Here is an 18716-nt window from a genome sequence, read left to right on the forward strand (position 1 = left end):
ACACTCTACTCAGCAAATTGGATGTAGTCTATCACAGTGCCATCCGTTTTGTCACCAAAGCCCCATATACTACCCACCACTGTGACCTGTACGCTCTTGTTGGCTGGTCCTCACTACATATTCGTCGCCAAACCCACTGCCTCCAGGCCATCTATAAATCACTGCTAGGCAAATCCCCGCATTATCTTAGCTCATTGGTCACCATAGCAACACCCACCCGTAGTATGCGCTCCAGCAGGTATATCTCACTGGTCATCCCCAAAGCCAACACCTCCTTTGGCCGCCATTCCTTCCAGTTCTCTGCTGCCAATGACTGGAACGAATTGCAAAAATCTCTGAAGCTGGAGACTCTTATCTCCCTCACTAACTTTAAGCATCAGTTGTCAGAGCACCTTACCGATCACTGCACCTGTACACAGCCCATCTGAAATTAGCCCACCCAACTACCTCATCCCCATATTGTTATTTATTTAGCTAATTTGCACCCCAGTATCTCTATTTGCACATAATCTCTTGCACATCTATCATTCCAGTGTTAATACTAATTGTAATTATTTTGCACTATAGCCTATTTATTGCCTTACCTCCATAACTTGCTACATTTGCACACACTGTATATATATATTTTCTGTAGTATTTTTGACTTTATGTTTTGTTTTACCCCATATGTAACTCTGTGTTGTTGTTTTTATCGCACTGCTTTGCTTTATCTTGGCCAGGTCGCAGTTGTAAATGAGAACTTGTTCTCAACTGGCTTACCTGGTTAAATAAAGGTTTAAAAAAAAAATATGATAGTCCTGCTGGGATAAAAGGTATTTAAATAGACAAGCACGAGTATGGATGTGAACAAAACCAAAACTGTAATGAGCAATAATGACTGTATAAAATAAATAATTAATATACTGAGCTATATCGTATGCTAAAAACAATGGGGAAATTATATTATTTTATACTAATACAATTGCTCAAAGAAAGAGATTTTGTTTAATAAGTAATATTATTTTATCTCAAAAAGGTAAGGTTGAAAATTATTGACACACATAAAGATTCTTATAAATAAAGTAGTCAAAAGTTTAGTATTTGTTCCCATATTCCTAGCACGCAATGACTACATAAAGGTTGTGACTCTACAAACTTGCTGAATGGATTTGCAGTTAGTTTTGGTTGTGTTTCCGATTATTTTGTGCCCCATAGAAATGAATGGTTGATAATGTATTGTGTCATTTTGGAATCACTTTTATTGTAAATAAGAATATAATACGTTTTTAAACACTTCTACATTAATGTGGCTGCTACCATGATTACGGATACCATGATCAAAGATCATACCCCCAAGACATGCTAACCTCCCCGGTTATTGGTGAAAGATTAGCATGTCTTGGGGGTATGATCTTTGACCTTCTGTAACTTTCTCACTCAACCTTGAGAGGAGCCACTAATACATATGCTGAATCTACAAAACATTAAGAACACCTTCTCTTTCCATGACATAGACTGACCAGGTGAATCCAGGTGAAAGCTATGATCCCTTATTGATGTCAATCAGTGTAGATGAAGGGGAGGGTTTTTACGCCTTGAGACGATTGAGACATACAGTGAGGGAAAAAAAGTATTTGATCCCCTGCTGATTTTGTACGTTTGCCCACTGACAAAGCAATTATCAGTCTATAATTTTAATGGTAGGTTTATTTGAACAGTGAGAGACAGAATAACAACAAAAACATCCAGAAAATGTACATGTATGTACATGTAGGTAGAGGTAAAGTGACTATGCATAGATAATAAACAGAGAATAGCAGCAGCGTAAACAATGCAAATAGTCTGGGTGGCCATTTGATTAGCTGTTCAGGAGTCTTATGGCTTGGGGGTAGAAGCTGTTAAGAAGCCTTTTGGACCTAGACTTGAAGCTCTGGTACCGCTTGCCGTGCGGTAGCAGAAAGAACAGTCCTAAATGACTACCGACCCGAAGCACTCACGTATGTAGTCATGAAGTGCTTTGAAAAGCTGGTCATGGCTCGCATCAACACCATTATCCCAGAAACCCTAGACCCTCTCCAATTTTCATAGCGCCAACAGATTCACAGATGATGCAATCTCTATTGCACTCCACACTGCCCTTTCCCACCTGGACAAAAGAAACACCTACGTGAGAATGCTATTCATTGACTATAGCTCAGCGTTCAACACCATAGTGCCCTTAAAGCTCATCAATAAGCTAAGGACCCTGGGACTAAACACTTCCCTCTGCAACTGGATCCTGGACTTCCTGACGGGCCGCCCCCAGGTGGTAAAGGTAGGTAGCAACACATCTGCCACGCTGATCCTCAACCCGGGGGCCCATCAGGGGTGCGTGCTCAGTCCCCTCCTGTACTCCCTGTTCACCCATGACTGCATGGCCAAGCACAACTCCCAACACCATCATTACGTTTGCCGACGAAACAACAGTGGTAGGCCTGATCACCGACAATGATGAGAGAGCCTATAGGGAGGAGGTCAGAGACCTGGCAGTGTGGTGCCAGGATAACAACCTCTCCCTCAACGTGATCAAGACAAAGGAGATGATTGTGGACTATAGGAAAAAGAAGAGGAGTGAGCACGCCCCCATTCTCATCGACGCAGCTGTAGTGGAGCAGGTTGAGAGCTTCAAGTTCCTTGGTGTCCACATCAGCAAGAAACTATCATTGTCCAAACACACCAAGACAGTCGTGAATGGGGCACGACAAAGCCTATTCCCCCTCAGGAGACTGAAAAGATTTGGCATGGGTCCCCGGATCCTCAAAAAGTTATACAGCTGCACCATCGACAGCATCCTGGTTGCCATGCTCCACCTGGTATGGCAACTGCTCGGCCTCCGACCACAAGGCACTACAGAGGGTAGTGCGTACAGCCCAGTACATCACTGGGGCCAAGCTTCCTGCCATCCAGGACCTCTATACCAGGCGGTGTCAGAGGAAGGCCCTAAAAACGGTCAAAGACTCCAGCCACCCTAGTCATAGACTGTTCTCTGTGCTACCGCACGGCAAGCGGTACCGGAGCGCCAAGTCTAGGTCCAAAAGGCTTCTTAACAGCTTCTACCCCAAGCCATAAGACTCCTGAACAGCTAATCTTGGCTACCCGGACTATTTACATTGTCCCCCCACCCCACCCCAACCCCCTCTTTTACACTGCTGCTACTCTGTTTATTATTTATGCATAGTCACTTTAACTCTACCCACATGTACATATTATCTCAATTACCTCGACTAACCGGTGCCCCCGCACATTGACTCTGTACCGGTACCCCCTGTATATAACCTCCCTACTGTTATTTTATTTTACTGCTGCTCTTTAATTATTTGCTATTTTTTACTTATCTATTTTTAACTTAACACTTTTTTTTTCTTCTTAAAAACTGCATTGTTGGTTAAGGGCTTGTAAGTAAGCATTTCACTGTAAGGTCTACACCTGTTGTATTCGGCGCATGTGGCAAATAACATTTGATTTGATTTGAAATGTCAGTGAAGACACTTGCCAGTTGGTCAGCGCATGCTCGGAGTACACGTCCTGGTAATCCGTCTGGCCCTGCGGCCTTGTGAATGTTGACCTGTTTAAAGGTCTTACTCACATCGGCTACGGAGAGCGTGATCACACAGTCGTCTGGAACAGCTGGTGCTCTCATACATGCTTCAGTGTTGCTTGCCTCGAAGCGCGCATAGAAGTCATATAGCTCGTCTGGTAGGCTCGTGTCACTGGGCAGCTCGCGGCTGTTTTTCCCTTTGTAGTTCGTAACTGTTTGCAAACCCTGCCACATCCGACGAGCGTCGGAGCTGGTGTAGTAGGATTCAATCTTAGTCCTGTATTGACGCTTTGCCTGTTTGATGGTTCTTCGGGGCATAGCGAGATTTCTTATAAGCATCCCGCTCCTTCAAAGCGGCAGCTCTACCCTTTAGCTCAGTGCGGATGTTGCCTGTAATCCATGGCTTCTGGTTGGGGTACGTACAGTTACTGTGGGGACGATGTCATCGATGCACTTATTGATGAAGCCAGTGACTGATGTGGTGTACTCCTCAATGCCATCGGAAGAATCCCGGAACATATTCCAGTCTGTGCTAGCAAAACAGTCCTGCAATTTAGCATCTGCGTCATCTGACCACTTCCGTATTGAGCGGAATCTATACACAATACCCCATAATGACAAAGCAAAAACAGATTTTTCGAAAGTTTTGCAAATTTAAAATAAAAAATAAACAAAATAAACCTTATTTACATAAGCATTCAGACCCTTTGCTATGAGACTCGAAATTGAGCTCAGGTGCATCCTGTTTCCATTGAATGTCTGCAGCATTGAAGGTCCCCAAGAACACAGTGGCCTCCATCATTCTTAAATGGAAGAAGTTTGGAACCACCAAGACTCTTGCTAGAGCTGGCCGCCCGGCCAAACTGAGCAATCGGGGGAGAAGGAACTTGGTCAGGGAGGTGACCAAGAACCCAATGGTCACTCTGACAGAGCTCTAGAGTTCCTCTGTGGAGATGGGAGAACCTTCCAGAAGGACAACCATCTCTGCAGCACTCCACCAATCAGGCCTTTATGGTAGAGTGGCCAGACGGAAGCCACTCCTCAGTAAAAGGCACATGACCGCCCACTTGGAGTTTGCCAAAAGGCACCTAAAGACTCTCAGACCATGAGAAACAAGATTATCTGGTCTGATGAAACCAAGATTGAACTATTTGGCCTGAATGCCAAGCATCACGTCTGGAGGAAACCTGGCACCATCTCTACGGTGAAGCATGGTGGTGGAAACAGCATGCTGTGTGGATGTTTTTCAGCAGCAGGGACTGGGAGACTAGTCAGGATTGAGGCAAAGATGAACGGAGCAAAGTACAGGGAGATCCTTGATGAAAACCTGCTCCAGAGCGCTCAGGACCTCAGACTGGGGCGAAGGTTCACCTTCCAACAGGACAACGACCCTAAGCACACAGCGAAGACAACGCAGGAGTGGCTTCGGGACAAGTCTCTGAATGTCCTTGAGTGGCCCAGCCAGAGCCCAGACTTGAACCCGATCGAACATCTCTGGAGAGACCTGAAAATAGCTGTGCAGCAACGCTCCCCATCCAACCTGACAGAGCTTGAGAGGATCTGCAGAGAATGGGAGAAACTCCCCAAATACAGGTGTGCCAAGCTTGTAGCATCATACCCAAGAAGACTTGATACTGTAATCGCTGCCAAAGGTGCTTCAACAAAGTACTGAGTAAAGGGTCTGAATACTTATGTAAATGTGATATTTCAGTTTTTAATTTTTTATACGTTAGTAAACATTTCTACAAACCTGTTTTTGCTTTGTCATTATGGGGTATTGTGTGTAGATTGATGAGGGAAAAAAAATATTTAGACAATTTTAGAATAAGGCTGTAATGTAACAAAATATGGAAATAGTCAAGGGGTCTGAAACCTTTCAGAAGGCACTGTATATAGAGGCGGTGTGAAGTAACTGTAACATTTAATCATTGCGCTGTGTAGGGGTTCTCAGGCTTATACATCTGTCTGTCTGTGTGTCTGTCTGTGTGTCTGTCTGTGTGTGTGTACGTGTGTGTGTACCTCTCCAGCCACTTCCACTGCAGGAATCGGTTATAGTACATGCTGTCGATGTAGTCTGCGAAGGGAGCCACACTCAGGTAGTCATGGATCAGTCTAGAACAGAGGACAGAGAGACAGAAGACAGTCAGAACACATACAGCCCACTACATCACCTAAACAGGAAAAACTCTGGTCCTTCCCTAAGGCCCAGAGTTTTTCCTGGTCAGGTCACATGGTCAGGAAAACCTACATGCCCTACACATGTCCCATGCTGCTACGCCATGGGTCCATCTCTCTGACTACTATACCCCAAACATCAGCTCACATCTAAACATTCATTAACCACAACCAGAGGCAGGAATGACAGAAAGGGTCTGTTCAGGGTCGTAGTGTTCTTGGAACAGTTGTGAGAACGTTCAAAAATAGAAACGTTGCTGAACGGAATGGCGGGTGATTGAAGTGGCTAGGGGTGATTAATTAGAACAGTATTCATCAGCAACCACATACCCTCAACATGCTATTGACACGCCCATACAACAAGTGTGGACAACTGTTCAGAGGATGTTGCACAATGCAGTAGACAGTTTATAAGAAAATTCAGAGATTCTGTCTCTGGGCATATCTCATCACTGAAAATTACCCTTTATTCTTAACTGACTTCCTTTGTTGAATAATGGTGAAATGATCTTCATATATCTCATCACTGAAAATTACCCTTTATTCTTAACTGACTACCTTTGTTGAATAATGGTGAAATTATCTTAAAATATCTACCTTTTCTGATCTTGAATACATCCCATATGCTGAGTAAGTACTGTATGTTAGCATATTCTCTGTGACTGTGTTTCTGTATTGACAGACAGACTCACTTGGTGCACTCGTTGAAGAGTTCTTTACAGGGCTCCTGCTCCAGCCTCTCTGTAAACTGACCCACCATGTCCTCCCCCAACTCAGGAACGTGATCCTCTGACTACAGGGCGATGGAACACAATACAACGTGAATTACGTATATATGACATCATAGGCCCAGATTAAGCCCACTCCTGGATTAAAAAGCGTGCTCGATGGAATATCTCAATTGAAAGTGATTTTTAGTCCAGGAATAGGTTTAATCTGGGTCTGGGAAACCACACCAACCTCAATTATTGAATATTTGACCACAAATCACTCATTGCCTGAGAATAGGTTATTCTACTGTACCTTTGGGCTGAAGTACCTGTCTAGGAGCTCCTGAGCACACTCCCTCCTCTTCTCATCTGGACTGACCTCATACTCTGCCTGTGGGGGAAAGAAACAGTAACACATTATTCAAACAGACGCACGGGCACACGCACACACCTGTACAGTGACATCTGCTCCAACAGGTCAGTTCTACCTTTTCCACTATAGCTAGTAGCCTACAATCACAGTACTTTCTGTACAACCTCTAATGGTACTAGAACCACGTTACCAAATCACTGCAGTAGGCATGAAACAGGAGAAACCGGCATGAAATAGAAGACTACGTTTTGAATCGGAAGAGTTATTACCAATAAGAACATTGTTTATTTCATTTTTTTTTTAATGCTTCATGCCTACTGAACACGACCCAGGCCTACTGTAAGTACCTCCCTAGTACACTACAGCACAGTTCTACAGAGCCACTCGCCTGGGTCCCACTCCTAACCACCATTTTGATTCATAGTTCTCTCTGGGTTGTTGATTCCTGAATCCTGCCAAGTACAACAGAATCAGGCCCTTGTGTCATGCCGTCCTCCACCCTCCCTCCAGCAACATGACTTACAGTAAGCTAAGAGCCTCACTCTAAAATGCGTCCGCTGGACTCTCAGCACTACTTGTCCATAATGGTTAGTGACTGTTCAGACGGTTCAAATCTCATTTGCTCTCTTTCTCATGTAGCCCAGACTCCGTGAGAGGCAGGAAGGAGACAGTGCAGTAAAAGGACGTGCTCACTACTTTGAAGTTGGAGAAGACTGTCTGCTATCTCTTATTTCACAAATTCAGCCATCTATTCATCATTCTACTTCCATTGACTATATTCACTGTGCTAGTAGCATCCTCCTATTAAGCCTTTTTCTACTTGTAGGCTTTTGCATTTGTTAATAAACCAGAGAGGATCTAGCTACAACAACACTCCTCAGATCAACAGTTATAATGTGTTAGAGGGAAGGAGATAAAGTGGATAGGTCATGACTGAGTGTGTGTGACTGCATGCATGCAGGAGTGAGTGTGTGGTGTGTGTGTATATGTGTGCTCCAGAACAGTATGTTAGAAGAATGCCACACAATGCCACAGGGGTCAGCCAGGGTGGAGAGAGGAAGTTCAGGTTTATCATTGAGTCATCAGGAGGGGGCTCTGAACAACACCCTGGTAGGCTACCCCTCTCCCCTGTCACTATCCAACACTGCCCCCCCTCTACCCCCACTGGGACTGGGTGGTAAGAACACCACCAAGAGCGTAGTGTGGGGCACATTCACTGAGAAAGAAGAGGAGGGGGAGGGGGCAGCGGAGGGTGGTATACTGACTTTGCTCCCAGAAGTCAAGAGTTCCTGTATTTCATTAGCTACTACTCTTCCCTCCTTCCCTCCCCTCCTACCCACTCCCTCCCCTCCTTCCCTCCCCTCCTACCCTCCCCTACTCTCCTTCCCTTCCCTCCTACCCTCCCCTCCTCTCCTTCCCTCCCCTCCTACCCTCCCCTCCTCTCCGTCCCTCCTCTCCTTCCCTCCCCCTCCTACCCTCCCCTCCCTCTCCTTCCCTTCCCTCCTCTCCTCCCCTCCTCTCCTCTCCTCTCCTCCCCTCCCACCCTCTCCTCTCCTTCCCTTCCCTCCCCTCCTACCCTACCCTCCCCTCCTCTCCTTCCCTCCCCTCCTACCCTCCTCTCCTTCACTCCCCTCACTTCCTCCCCTCCCCTCCCCTTCCCTCCTACCCTCCCCTTCCTCCTACCCTCCCCTCCCCTCCCCTTCCTCCTACCCTCCCCTCCCCTCCCCTCCTACCCTTCCCCCTAATACTAGAGAACTTGAGATACATCTAGACAAGCTCGTTCAGAGTCCTTCTGAAGTGCATCTTGAGGAAAAACAAACACAAGTGTTTTAATCCTGCCTGTCTGTCTTTCTTACCACAGCGTCCAGGAATTTGACACAGCGCCTCAGCTCAGCCCGGGTTTCACAGAACTGCCGAAAGAGCGTGCGTCCGATTGGCTGCCGCTCACAAAGGCCGATGTAGTCTTTCTCTGTTGAAGGACACAAGACAGGACAGAGAGGGAGTCAATAAGGGCCTCTCTCAGGGTAGAATGAAAACACTTGAGCACAAAAACACACATTAGAAGTCGGGCTGATGTACACAAACAAAATAAACAAATATATACTGTGCATAATACACGTGCTCACACCTACTCAAAGGCATTTGTGCACTTAAAACACATTGTATACACACACAGAGCATATTAGCATACTATGGTATCAAACTAGGCGGCAGGTAGCTTAGTGGTTAAGAGCGTTGTGCCAGTAACCGAAAGGTCGCTGGTTCTAATCCCAGAGCCGACTAGGGGAAAAATCTGTCGATGTGCCCTTGAGCAAGGCACTTAACCCTAATTGCTCATGTAAGTCGCTCTGGATAAGAGCGTCTGCTAAATGACTAAAATGTAAATGTAAACTATTCCCACACACCTCTGCCTAACTACCCTCTGTAGGCGGAGAAATGTTAATGAATTATGCCTAAACGTACCCAAAACACACAGCACAATCTCATCTTCAACTACGTAAACAAAACAGAAATGGTCCATCATCTCTTCACACGTGTAAACAGTAATATATAGAGGTATTCTAGATGTATGTATGTATCCAAGTTATTAGGCCCCATTTCCTCTTTAGCGTATGTGTGTGTGTGTGTCTGGTGAACAACAAATTGCCAGAAGGAAACTGCGATTTGCATCTGTGGCTCAGGTAGACACAAATGAGACCCAGGAGGCTGTATGATGGATCCAGGAGGATGTGTGTAGGTGGCCGATATTGATAGCAACCATGACTAAATACATTGAGAGCTGATCCAAGCTCGTCTCGGTAACCAGAGAGCAGCTGTAGACACATACCAGCGCATGTGCACATGCACACAGTTATAGCTAGCTGTTCATAAAGACAACGGCAGAGAATGTTCCTTTTCCATTCTCTGAATACGCTAAAGGAGAACATCCTTTGGTATTTTTCAGGAGCATACATCGTTTTGGAGGTGTTAGGCCTATATGTGCTGTAAGTTACCTTACATGCTCTCTACTCAAACGCAAAAGCTCTACTGTGCCTTAATGAAATTCATTTAAGTTTATTTATAACTTAATTCATTTAGTTTAATTCTGTTATGCGATAATACTGTAGAGATGTCCAGTGATGCACCCTAAGGTTAAAATCATGTTGCAGACTAATTTAGCAACATGCTTTTCTTATTTGGGTCTATAATGTCTTATTTGTCTACGATCAAATTACAGATTTGCCCTTTAATGTCACTACAACAGTAGAACTACCCATGTCTTTCCACTAAATCATTTTGATACATGCTCATGAGCTGTCGGTTGTTGTGGTTCTGTTGTGTATCTATAGGGCCCTATGTGCTCTGTCAGTGGCCTATGCTAGTGGTCTCTGATTGGGTTCTACAATGGAACGATGAGGAGGACAAAACAAGATTTGAACCCCTAATGGCCGTTTCATAGAGATAATCGAATTAGCCACAATGCAATTTAATTCAGCCCCTGACAGAGGCTCTATTGACAGTAAGATAGTTGGAAGAGATCATGTAGATCCCCCTCTGAGCCCTGGCCTTTTTCACATCTATTGTTGCTTTCAATGGATAGATGGTTTTTGGCCCTGCTACAAGACCACCTGACTCAACTAAAATGTGAGTCAGAAGATTGAGAGGAGAATTGAAATTCATCACTGCATTTGGTGTAATTTAATCAATTCAAAGAGTATAAACTTGATTCCACCGGCTTCATGTTTACATCAACGATGGGCTCTTAAAAACTGTGTAGTGATGTTTCAATAGTGAAATTCATCCCAACAAGATCACAGCCATTAAAACAGTAAGCTATTTGGATTCTGCGGCATATTGCATTGGGGCTGATAGCCTGATACTGCACTCTGCCTTGTTCCATCTCCTCTCTCTGCTTGCTGCTCTGACTATCAATGGGGGCAATTCTCTGATAACAGAGTCAAATGTATGGAGAGAGGAGGGAGGCAGAGAGCGCAGGCGGCAGTATGGTAAACCTGAAGCCAGCGCTCATTAACAGTTACAGAGAGTGCACAAAGCTTTATTGACTGCTGGACGATTGGATGGCCACTACAGGCAGTGCAGTGGGGAGAGGAAGAGGGGCGGCCTGGGCCTTTCTAAATGGCTGAGTCATTTCGGAAATGAGAAACGTCATTTCAGTTAGTGCCTTTCGCGTTAGTTTCCTGGGAGAGTGGAAGGACACAAAAATAAACTGGGGGTGTGCATGGGTTTTCTCCAGAGGGCATCAGACTATTTTTCTCTGTCAGGCCTCGCGGAAGTTGAGGGTTTCCTGTGCCCCTCTCTCTCTCTCTTTCTCTTTCTAGACAAGATTTGTTTGAGTTGGTGCTCGGCCGCCTGTCTGTGTTTATCCCGCACAATCTCAGGTGGAGGTGGCTCTCTCTCTGTCACTGTGTATCAGACAGCATCTGGTGAGGGTAAACACCAGTGAACAATGAGAGATATCCACATGTCATCCACTCAGGCCTGTAATGATGCCCTATGCTGTACTGTGTGTACAGTGCCTTCAGAAAGTATTCACACCCCTTGACTTTTTCTACATTTTGTCGTGTTATAGCCTGAATTCTAAATATATATGAAATTGAGATTTTGTGTCACTGGCCTACACACCATAATGTCAAAGTGGAATTATGTTGATTTTTTTTTACACATTATTCAAAATGAAAAACTGAAATGTCTTGAGTCAATAAGTATTCAACCCCTTTGTTATGGCAAGATAAATTCAGGAGTAAAAATGTGCTTAACAAGTCACATAATAAGTTGCATGGACTCACTCCGTGTGCAATAATAGTGTTTAACATGATGTTTGAATGACTACCTCATCTCTGTACCCCACACATACAATTATCTGTAAGGTCCCTCAGTCGAGCAGTGAAATTCAAACACAGATTCAACCACAAAGACCAGGGAGGTTTTGCAATGCCTCGCATAGAAGGGCCCCTATTGGTAGATCGGTAAACAAAAAAAAAGCAGACAGTGAATATCCCTTTGAGCATGGTGAAATTATTGATTACATTTTGGATGGTGTATCAATACACCCAGTCACTACAAAGATACAGGCGTCCTTCCTAACTCAGTTGCCGGATAGGAAGGAAACCCCTCAGGGATTTCATCATGAGACCAATGGTGACTTAAAGACAGTTACAGAGTTTAATAGCTGTGATAGGAGAACATTTAGGATGGATCAACAACATTGTAGTTACTCCACAATACTAACCTAGTTGACAGAGTGAAATGAAGGAAGCCTGTACAGAATAAAAATATTCCAAAACATGCATCCTGTTTGCAACAAGGCACTAAAGTAATACTGCAAAAAAATGTGGCAAAACAATTAACATTTTGTCCTGAACGAACGTGACAGAAGATCCCACCAAACGAGGACCAAGCAGCGTGCCCAGGCGGAGCGAATAGCCATGTCACAGGTGGGCAATTTGTGGTCATGGGAAGAGATATTTGCGGGGAGAGGACCATGGGCTAAGGTAGATGCCCAGGCAGGAGAGGAGCAACGGCAACACGGAGGAGGCCGGTCGAGGAGGAAGCCTGAGAAGCAGCCCCAAGAAAAAAAATTGGGGGGGCACACGGGGTGGTTGGCGGAGCCTAGTGTCAGAGCAGAGCCAACTCCCCGTACTCACGCGAGGAAGCGTATGACTGGGCAGGCTCCGTGTTATGCGGAGCTAAGTACTGTGTCGCCAGTGCGCCGGCACAGTCCTGTACGTCCTGTGCTTGCACCACGCACGTGCCGTGCGAAGATGGGCATCCAGCCAGGAAGGGGTGTGCCGGCTCAACGCTCCTGGTCTCCAGTACGCCTCCTCAGTCCTGCATATCCTGCGCCAGTTCTACGAACTGTATCGCCAGTGCGCGTACACAGCCCAGTGCGTCCTGTGCTGATGCCTCACATATACTGTGCGGAAGTAGGCATTCAGCCAGGACGGGTTGTGTCAGCTCTCCGCTCCAGACCTCCAGTCCGCCTCCACAGTCCGGCCCGGCCTGTTCCTGCTCCTCGCACCAAACCAGTGGTGCGTGTCGCCAATCCGGCCCGGCCCGTTCCTGCTCCTCGCACCAAGCCAGTGGTGCGTGTTCCTAGTCCGGTCCGGCCCGTGCCTGCTCCTCGCCCCAGACCAGTGGTGCGTGTGTCCAGTCCGGCACGGCCCGTGCCCGTTCCACCGGTGCCTGGTCCGGCACCGGTCAGCTGCTCCACTCCGGAGCCAGAGCAGTCCGCTCCACCGGTGCCTGATCCAGCTCCGGTCAGCTGCTCCACTCCGGAGCCAGAGCAGTCCGCTCCACCGGTGCCTGATCCAGCTCCGGTCAGCTGCTCCACTCCGGAGCCAGAGCAGTCCGCTCCACCGGTGCCAAGTCCAGCTCCGGTCAGCGGCTCCAGTCCGGAGCCTGAGCAGTCCGCTCCACCGGCGTCTGGTCCAGCTCCGGTCAGCGGCTCCAGTCCAGACCATGACGTCAGCCCCTCTCCAGGTTTGGGGTCTCCCACACCAGGGTCCAGACAGGGCCTGGAGTATCGTGGGAGGAAGGAGGGGAAGCAGCGCGCCGAGATCCAGACCAGACCAGGGGCGCAACAGGGAAGCGGAGAGGGTGTGGTCGTCACGCCCGGAGCCGGATCCGCCTCCGAGGTGGAATGCCCACCCGGCCCCTACCCTGGTATGTGAAGGTTGTGCGGTCGGAGTCCGCACCTTTGGGGGGTGGTGGTACTGTCACGGGGTCAGGGGGTACTGTCACGCCCTGACTCAGGGGACTCGTATATGTTGAGTCAGGGTGTGTATCTTCTTTGTTATGTAGTATTTTCTATGTGGGATCTAGTATGTATAGTTCTATGTTGGCCGGTGTGGTTCCCAATCAGAGGCAGCTGTCGTTCGTTGTCTCTGATTGGGGACCATACTTAGGCAGCCTATTGGCACTATTGAGTTGTGGGATCTTGTTCCGGTTAAGGTTTGTTGTGTGTCTACCTTAAGACTTCACGTTTCGTTTCGTTTATTGTTTTGTCGTGTGTTTATTAAGTTGAATAAACATGTACGCATATCACGCTGCACCTTGGTCTGACCCGTCCTTGAACGAACGTGACACACTGGGAGATTAATTCACCTTTCAGCAGTACAATAACCTAAAACAAGGCCAAATCTGCTTACCAGTTGAGTTGCTTACCAAGAAGACAGTTAATGTTCCCAAGTTGCCGAGTTACAGTTTTGACTTAAATCTGCTTGAAAATCTATGGCAAAACTTGAAAATGGTTGGCTAGCAATGATCAACAACCAATATGATAAAGCTTGAATGGGCAAATATTGTAAAATCCAGGTGTGCAAAGCTCTTATAGACTTACCCTGAAAGACCCACAATTATAAACGCTGCCAAAGGTGATTCTAACATGTATTGATTCAGGGGTGTGAATACTTATGTAAATGAAATATTTCTGTATTTAATTTTCAATACATTTGCAACAAATTCTAAAAACACATTTTCACTTTGTCATTAAGGGGTATTTTGTGTAGATGGGTGAGAAAAAAAAATATTGAATCCATCTTGAATTCAGGCTGTAACAACAAAATGTGGAATAAGTCAAGGGATATGAATACTTTCTGAGGGCACTGTATGTCCGCAAAGCAACAGTAAATACTACAGTATTCACTGTAGTGTTTTTGTAGACTTTAGCTTGCAAAAACACTACAGTGAATACTACAGTAAATATTTAACCATAGTATACCATAGTATTTTTTCATGTGGGTGATCTCTACATTAAAAGGGATACTTTGAGATTTTGGCAATGAATCTACTTTCCCAGAGTCAGATGAACTTTTATATGTCTCTGCGTGCAGTTTGAAGGAAGTTGCTAACTAGCGTTAGCGCAATTGCTAATTAACATTAGTGCAACATAAGTGAACAATACACCACTACAGACTCAAGACTACTTCACCCGCATGTTTTCTACCACCACCATTCCCACAATTCAGCACAGCAACACTGTCTGCCAAGGCTGAGATATAGGCCTAGAAGCCAGCCTGGCCTTGTAGATCTAGCGGTTGTAGCTTCAGGACAGAAAGCACTGCAAAAAATTAAAATATTAAAAATACATTTGTTCAAAGCCTCAGGGTGAAAAAATATATTTTTAAAGACTTGGGAACAATCAATGTGTCTATTGTATGTATGGAAGGCCACCATAGGAGCTGGAGTCATAACCCAAAAGGCCCTTGGCCAGGAGCCTCAGCCCAATGATATGCATCTCAACCTAATCTCCTGCCTTATGGAGATAAATCACGATAATGAGGAAATCATATGATTTCCTTTAACCTTAATAGTTTATTTTCTTTCTTTGTTCACCACCACCTCCCAACCTACTGTTTCACCCTGACCAATGGAGGAAAGTAGCCTATTCTCAGAAATTGGGCTCAAATCCATACAATCGTTCTACTCTTATGAACAAAATGGATAAGAACTAGGAAGAGGAGCCACAATCACAATGGTGTCAACGTGGTGTTGTAACAATGCCCCAAACTGGATGTAGGCTAAATACTGTAACGACAGCCTTGAAAACAGCCATCTCATCCTAAAGTGTGGGCTTTGAGCTTCCACTTATATTTAATTGTGTTACTTTCCTTTAGATTGTGTTTTGTATGAAACTAATGCAATCTCTTAGAACTGCTGCAGAACAAACACTCAAATATGCAACAAATATATATTTTCTACCGTCTACATAGTAAGAAATGTCAATTATCATTAGTGAGATCTCACAGCAAAACTGTGTCTACTTTGCGTTCCAAACCAGTGACCTATAAACATTTGTCACCATTTTCTTTTTGAACGGCAGAGTGAATTCAAACAAACATGCGAGTCAGCTTCCTCTTTCTGCCCAGGCCACAGCTTCCTCTGTGGTAAAATAGAAGCACAGTTACATTATGTCTGCCTCTGGTTCATGGCTGAAGCCAATGATAAAATGCACTCAGCATTTACAGCTTAAACAGGATTCACTTCACAATCATCCATCTGAGAGAGCAATGGATGAGAGGGATTTATAAACCCTCTCTGTGCCGCAGTAGAAAAGCTGCCGACAATGCCTCTAAAATATCGGAAAACAGAAAAACTAAAGTTACCACAGCAGCCTATCTTCATCATTCACGTGTTTCACAGGATACAATGCAAGCCCCATGATTACAAAATACTGTGCAGTTAGCTGATCCGCATTGGTGTGACTCCATGTTCAACAACTCCTAACCATCACCAGCAGCACCAGCCACATATATAAGATTGTCAATCGCCATAAACCCAATGCAAATATACTGTATGTTTCTTTGTGCACAAAATAGCCAATAACTAATGTACTTCCTAAGGAAATAATGGGATGATTGAATAATGACTCCTGATTAGATAATAGGATAATTGACGCATATTATACAGGCCTGCATTCCAACTGTACTAAATTATACATACAGTATACTTCTTGTCTTGAGGGGATGGGGTGGGGATTTCCTCCACCATTGAAAGCACTGTATGGCCAACTGCCATCAGACTACTTCATAACATAACACAGTCCGTCATCACCTACCCCACCTTGACTTCTGTCAGACCACAGTGTCTGGGCGGCAGGTAGCCTAGCGGTTAAGGGTCAGTAACCGAATCCCCGTGCTGGCAAGCTGTAAAAATCTGCCGTTCTGCCCTTGGGCAAGGCATAACCCCCAACAACAACTGCTCCCTGGGCGCCGATGACGTCGATTAAGGCAGCCCCTCGCACCTCTCTGATTCAGAGGGGTTGGGTTAAATGCGGAATAAACATTTCGGTTGAATGCAGTCAGTTTTGCAACTGACTAAGTATCCCCCTTCCCAGACCTACAGTGGACAAACTTCAATCTCAGCCTCTAGTTATACAGTGTTGAAAAAAAGTATTTAGTCAGCCACCAATTGTGCAAGTTCTCCCACTTAAAAAGATGAGAGGCCTGTAATTTTCATCATAGGTACACGTCAACTATGACAGTCAAATTGAGAAAATAAAATCCAGAAAATCACATTGTAGGATTTTTAATGAATTTATTTGCAAATTATGGTGGAAAATAAGTATTTGGTCACCTACAAACAAGTAAAATTTCTGGCTCTCACAGACCTGTAACTTCTTCTTTAAGAGGCACCTCTGTCCTCCACTCGTTACCTGTATTAATGGCACCTGTTTGAACTTGTTATCAGTATAAAAGTCACCTGTCCACAACCTCAAACAGTCACACTCCAAACTCCACTATGGCCAAGACCAAAGAGCTGTCAAAGGACACCAGAAACAAAATTGTAGACCTGCACCAGGCTGGGAAGACTGAATCTGCAATAGGTAAGCAGCTTGGTTTGAAGAAATCAACTGTGGGAGCAATTATTAGGAAATGGAAGACATACAAGACCACTGATAATCTCCCTCGATCTGGGGCTCCACGTAACATCTCACCCCGTGGGGTCAAAATAATCACAAGAACGGTGAGCAAAAATCCCAGAACCACACGGGGGGACCTAGTGAATGACCTGCAGAGAGCTGGGACCAAAGTAACAAAGCCTACCATCAGTAACACACTACGCCGCCAGGGACTCAAATCCTGCAGTGCCAGACGTGTCCCCCTGCTTAAGCCAGTACATGTCCAGGCCCGTCTGAAGTTTGCTAGAGTGCATTTGGATGATCCAGAAGAGGATTGGGAGAATGTCATATGGTCGGATGAAACCAAAATAGAACTTTTGGGTAAAAACTCAACTCGTCATGTTTGGAGGACAAAGAATGCTGAGTTGCATCCAAAGAACACCATACCTACTGTGAAGCATGGGGGTGGAAACATCATGCTTTGGGGCTGTTTTTCTGCAAAGGGACCAGGACGACTGATCCGTGTAAAGGAAATAATGAATGGGGCCATGTATCGTGAGATTTTGAGTGAAAACCTCCTTCCATCAGCAAGGGCATTGAAGATGAAACGTGGCTGGGTCTTTCAGCATGACAATGATCCCAAACACACCGCCCGGGCAATGAAGGAGTGGCTTCGTAAGAAGCATTTCAAGGTCCTGGAGTGGCCTAGCCAGTCTCCAGATCTCAACCCCATAGAAAATCTTTGGAGGGAGTTGAAAGTCTGTGTTGCCCAGCGACAGCCCCAAAACATCACTGCTCTAGAGGAGATCTACATGGAGGAATGGGCCAAAATACCAGCAACAGTGTGTGAAAACCTTGTGAAGACTTACAGAAAAATGTTTGACCTGTGTCATTGCCAACAAATGGTATATAACAAAGTATTGAGAAACTTTTGTTATTGACCAAATACTTATTTTCCACCATAATTTGCAAATACATTCATTAAAAATCCTACAATGTGACTTTCTGGAATTTTCTTTCTCATTTTGTCTGTCATAGTTGACGTGTACCTATGATGAATATTACAGGCCTCTCTCATCTTTTTAAGTGGGAGAACTTGCACAATTGGTGGCTGACTAAATACTTTTTTCCCCCACTGTAGTTTTGTGGGACTTTTCCACCTCTTACAGTGCCTTCAGAAAGTATTCATACCCCTTGACCCCTTGGAATATTTTTATTCTGTACAGACTTCCTTCTTTTCACTCTGTCAATTAGGTTAATATTGTGGAGTAACTACAATTACGTTGATCCATCCTCAGTTTTCTCCTATCACAGCCAATAAACTATGTAACTGTTTTAAAGTCACCATTGGCCTCATGTTGAAATCGCTGAGCGGTTTGCTTCCTCTCTATCAACGGAGTTAGGAAGGACGCCTGTATCTTTGTAGTGACTGGGTGTATTGATACACCATCCAAAGTGTAATTAATAACTTCACCATGCTCAAAGGGATATTCAATGTTTGCTTTTTTTTATTTGTATCCATCTACCAATAGGTGCCCTTCTTTGCGAGGCATTGGAAAATCT

At 45.1% G+C, this 18716-nt stretch overlaps 1 protein-coding gene across 1 annotated transcript in view; it reads right to left on the reverse strand.

Moving 5' to 3' along the window:
* Positions 1–18716, reverse strand: part of grk6 (G protein-coupled receptor kinase 6) — a 43265-nt gene that overhangs the window by 12996 nt on the left and 11553 nt on the right. The window contains exons 3-6 of the mRNA XM_041893988.1: positions 8671–8783; positions 6755–6832; positions 6424–6524; positions 5576–5668 (exon numbers count right to left, since the gene is read on the reverse strand). Of these exons, the coding sequence (XP_041749922.1) occupies positions 5576–5668; positions 6424–6524; positions 6755–6832; positions 8671–8783 (385 nt within the window). The remainder of the gene's footprint in view (positions 1–5575; positions 5669–6423; positions 6525–6754; positions 6833–8670; positions 8784–18716) is intronic.

The sequence above is a fragment of the Coregonus clupeaformis genome, chromosome 13, assembly GCF_020615455.1.
Source record: "Coregonus clupeaformis isolate EN_2021a chromosome 13, ASM2061545v1, whole genome shotgun sequence".
In the NCBI taxonomy this organism is placed as follows: Eukaryota; Metazoa; Chordata; class Actinopteri; order Salmoniformes; family Salmonidae; genus Coregonus; species Coregonus clupeaformis.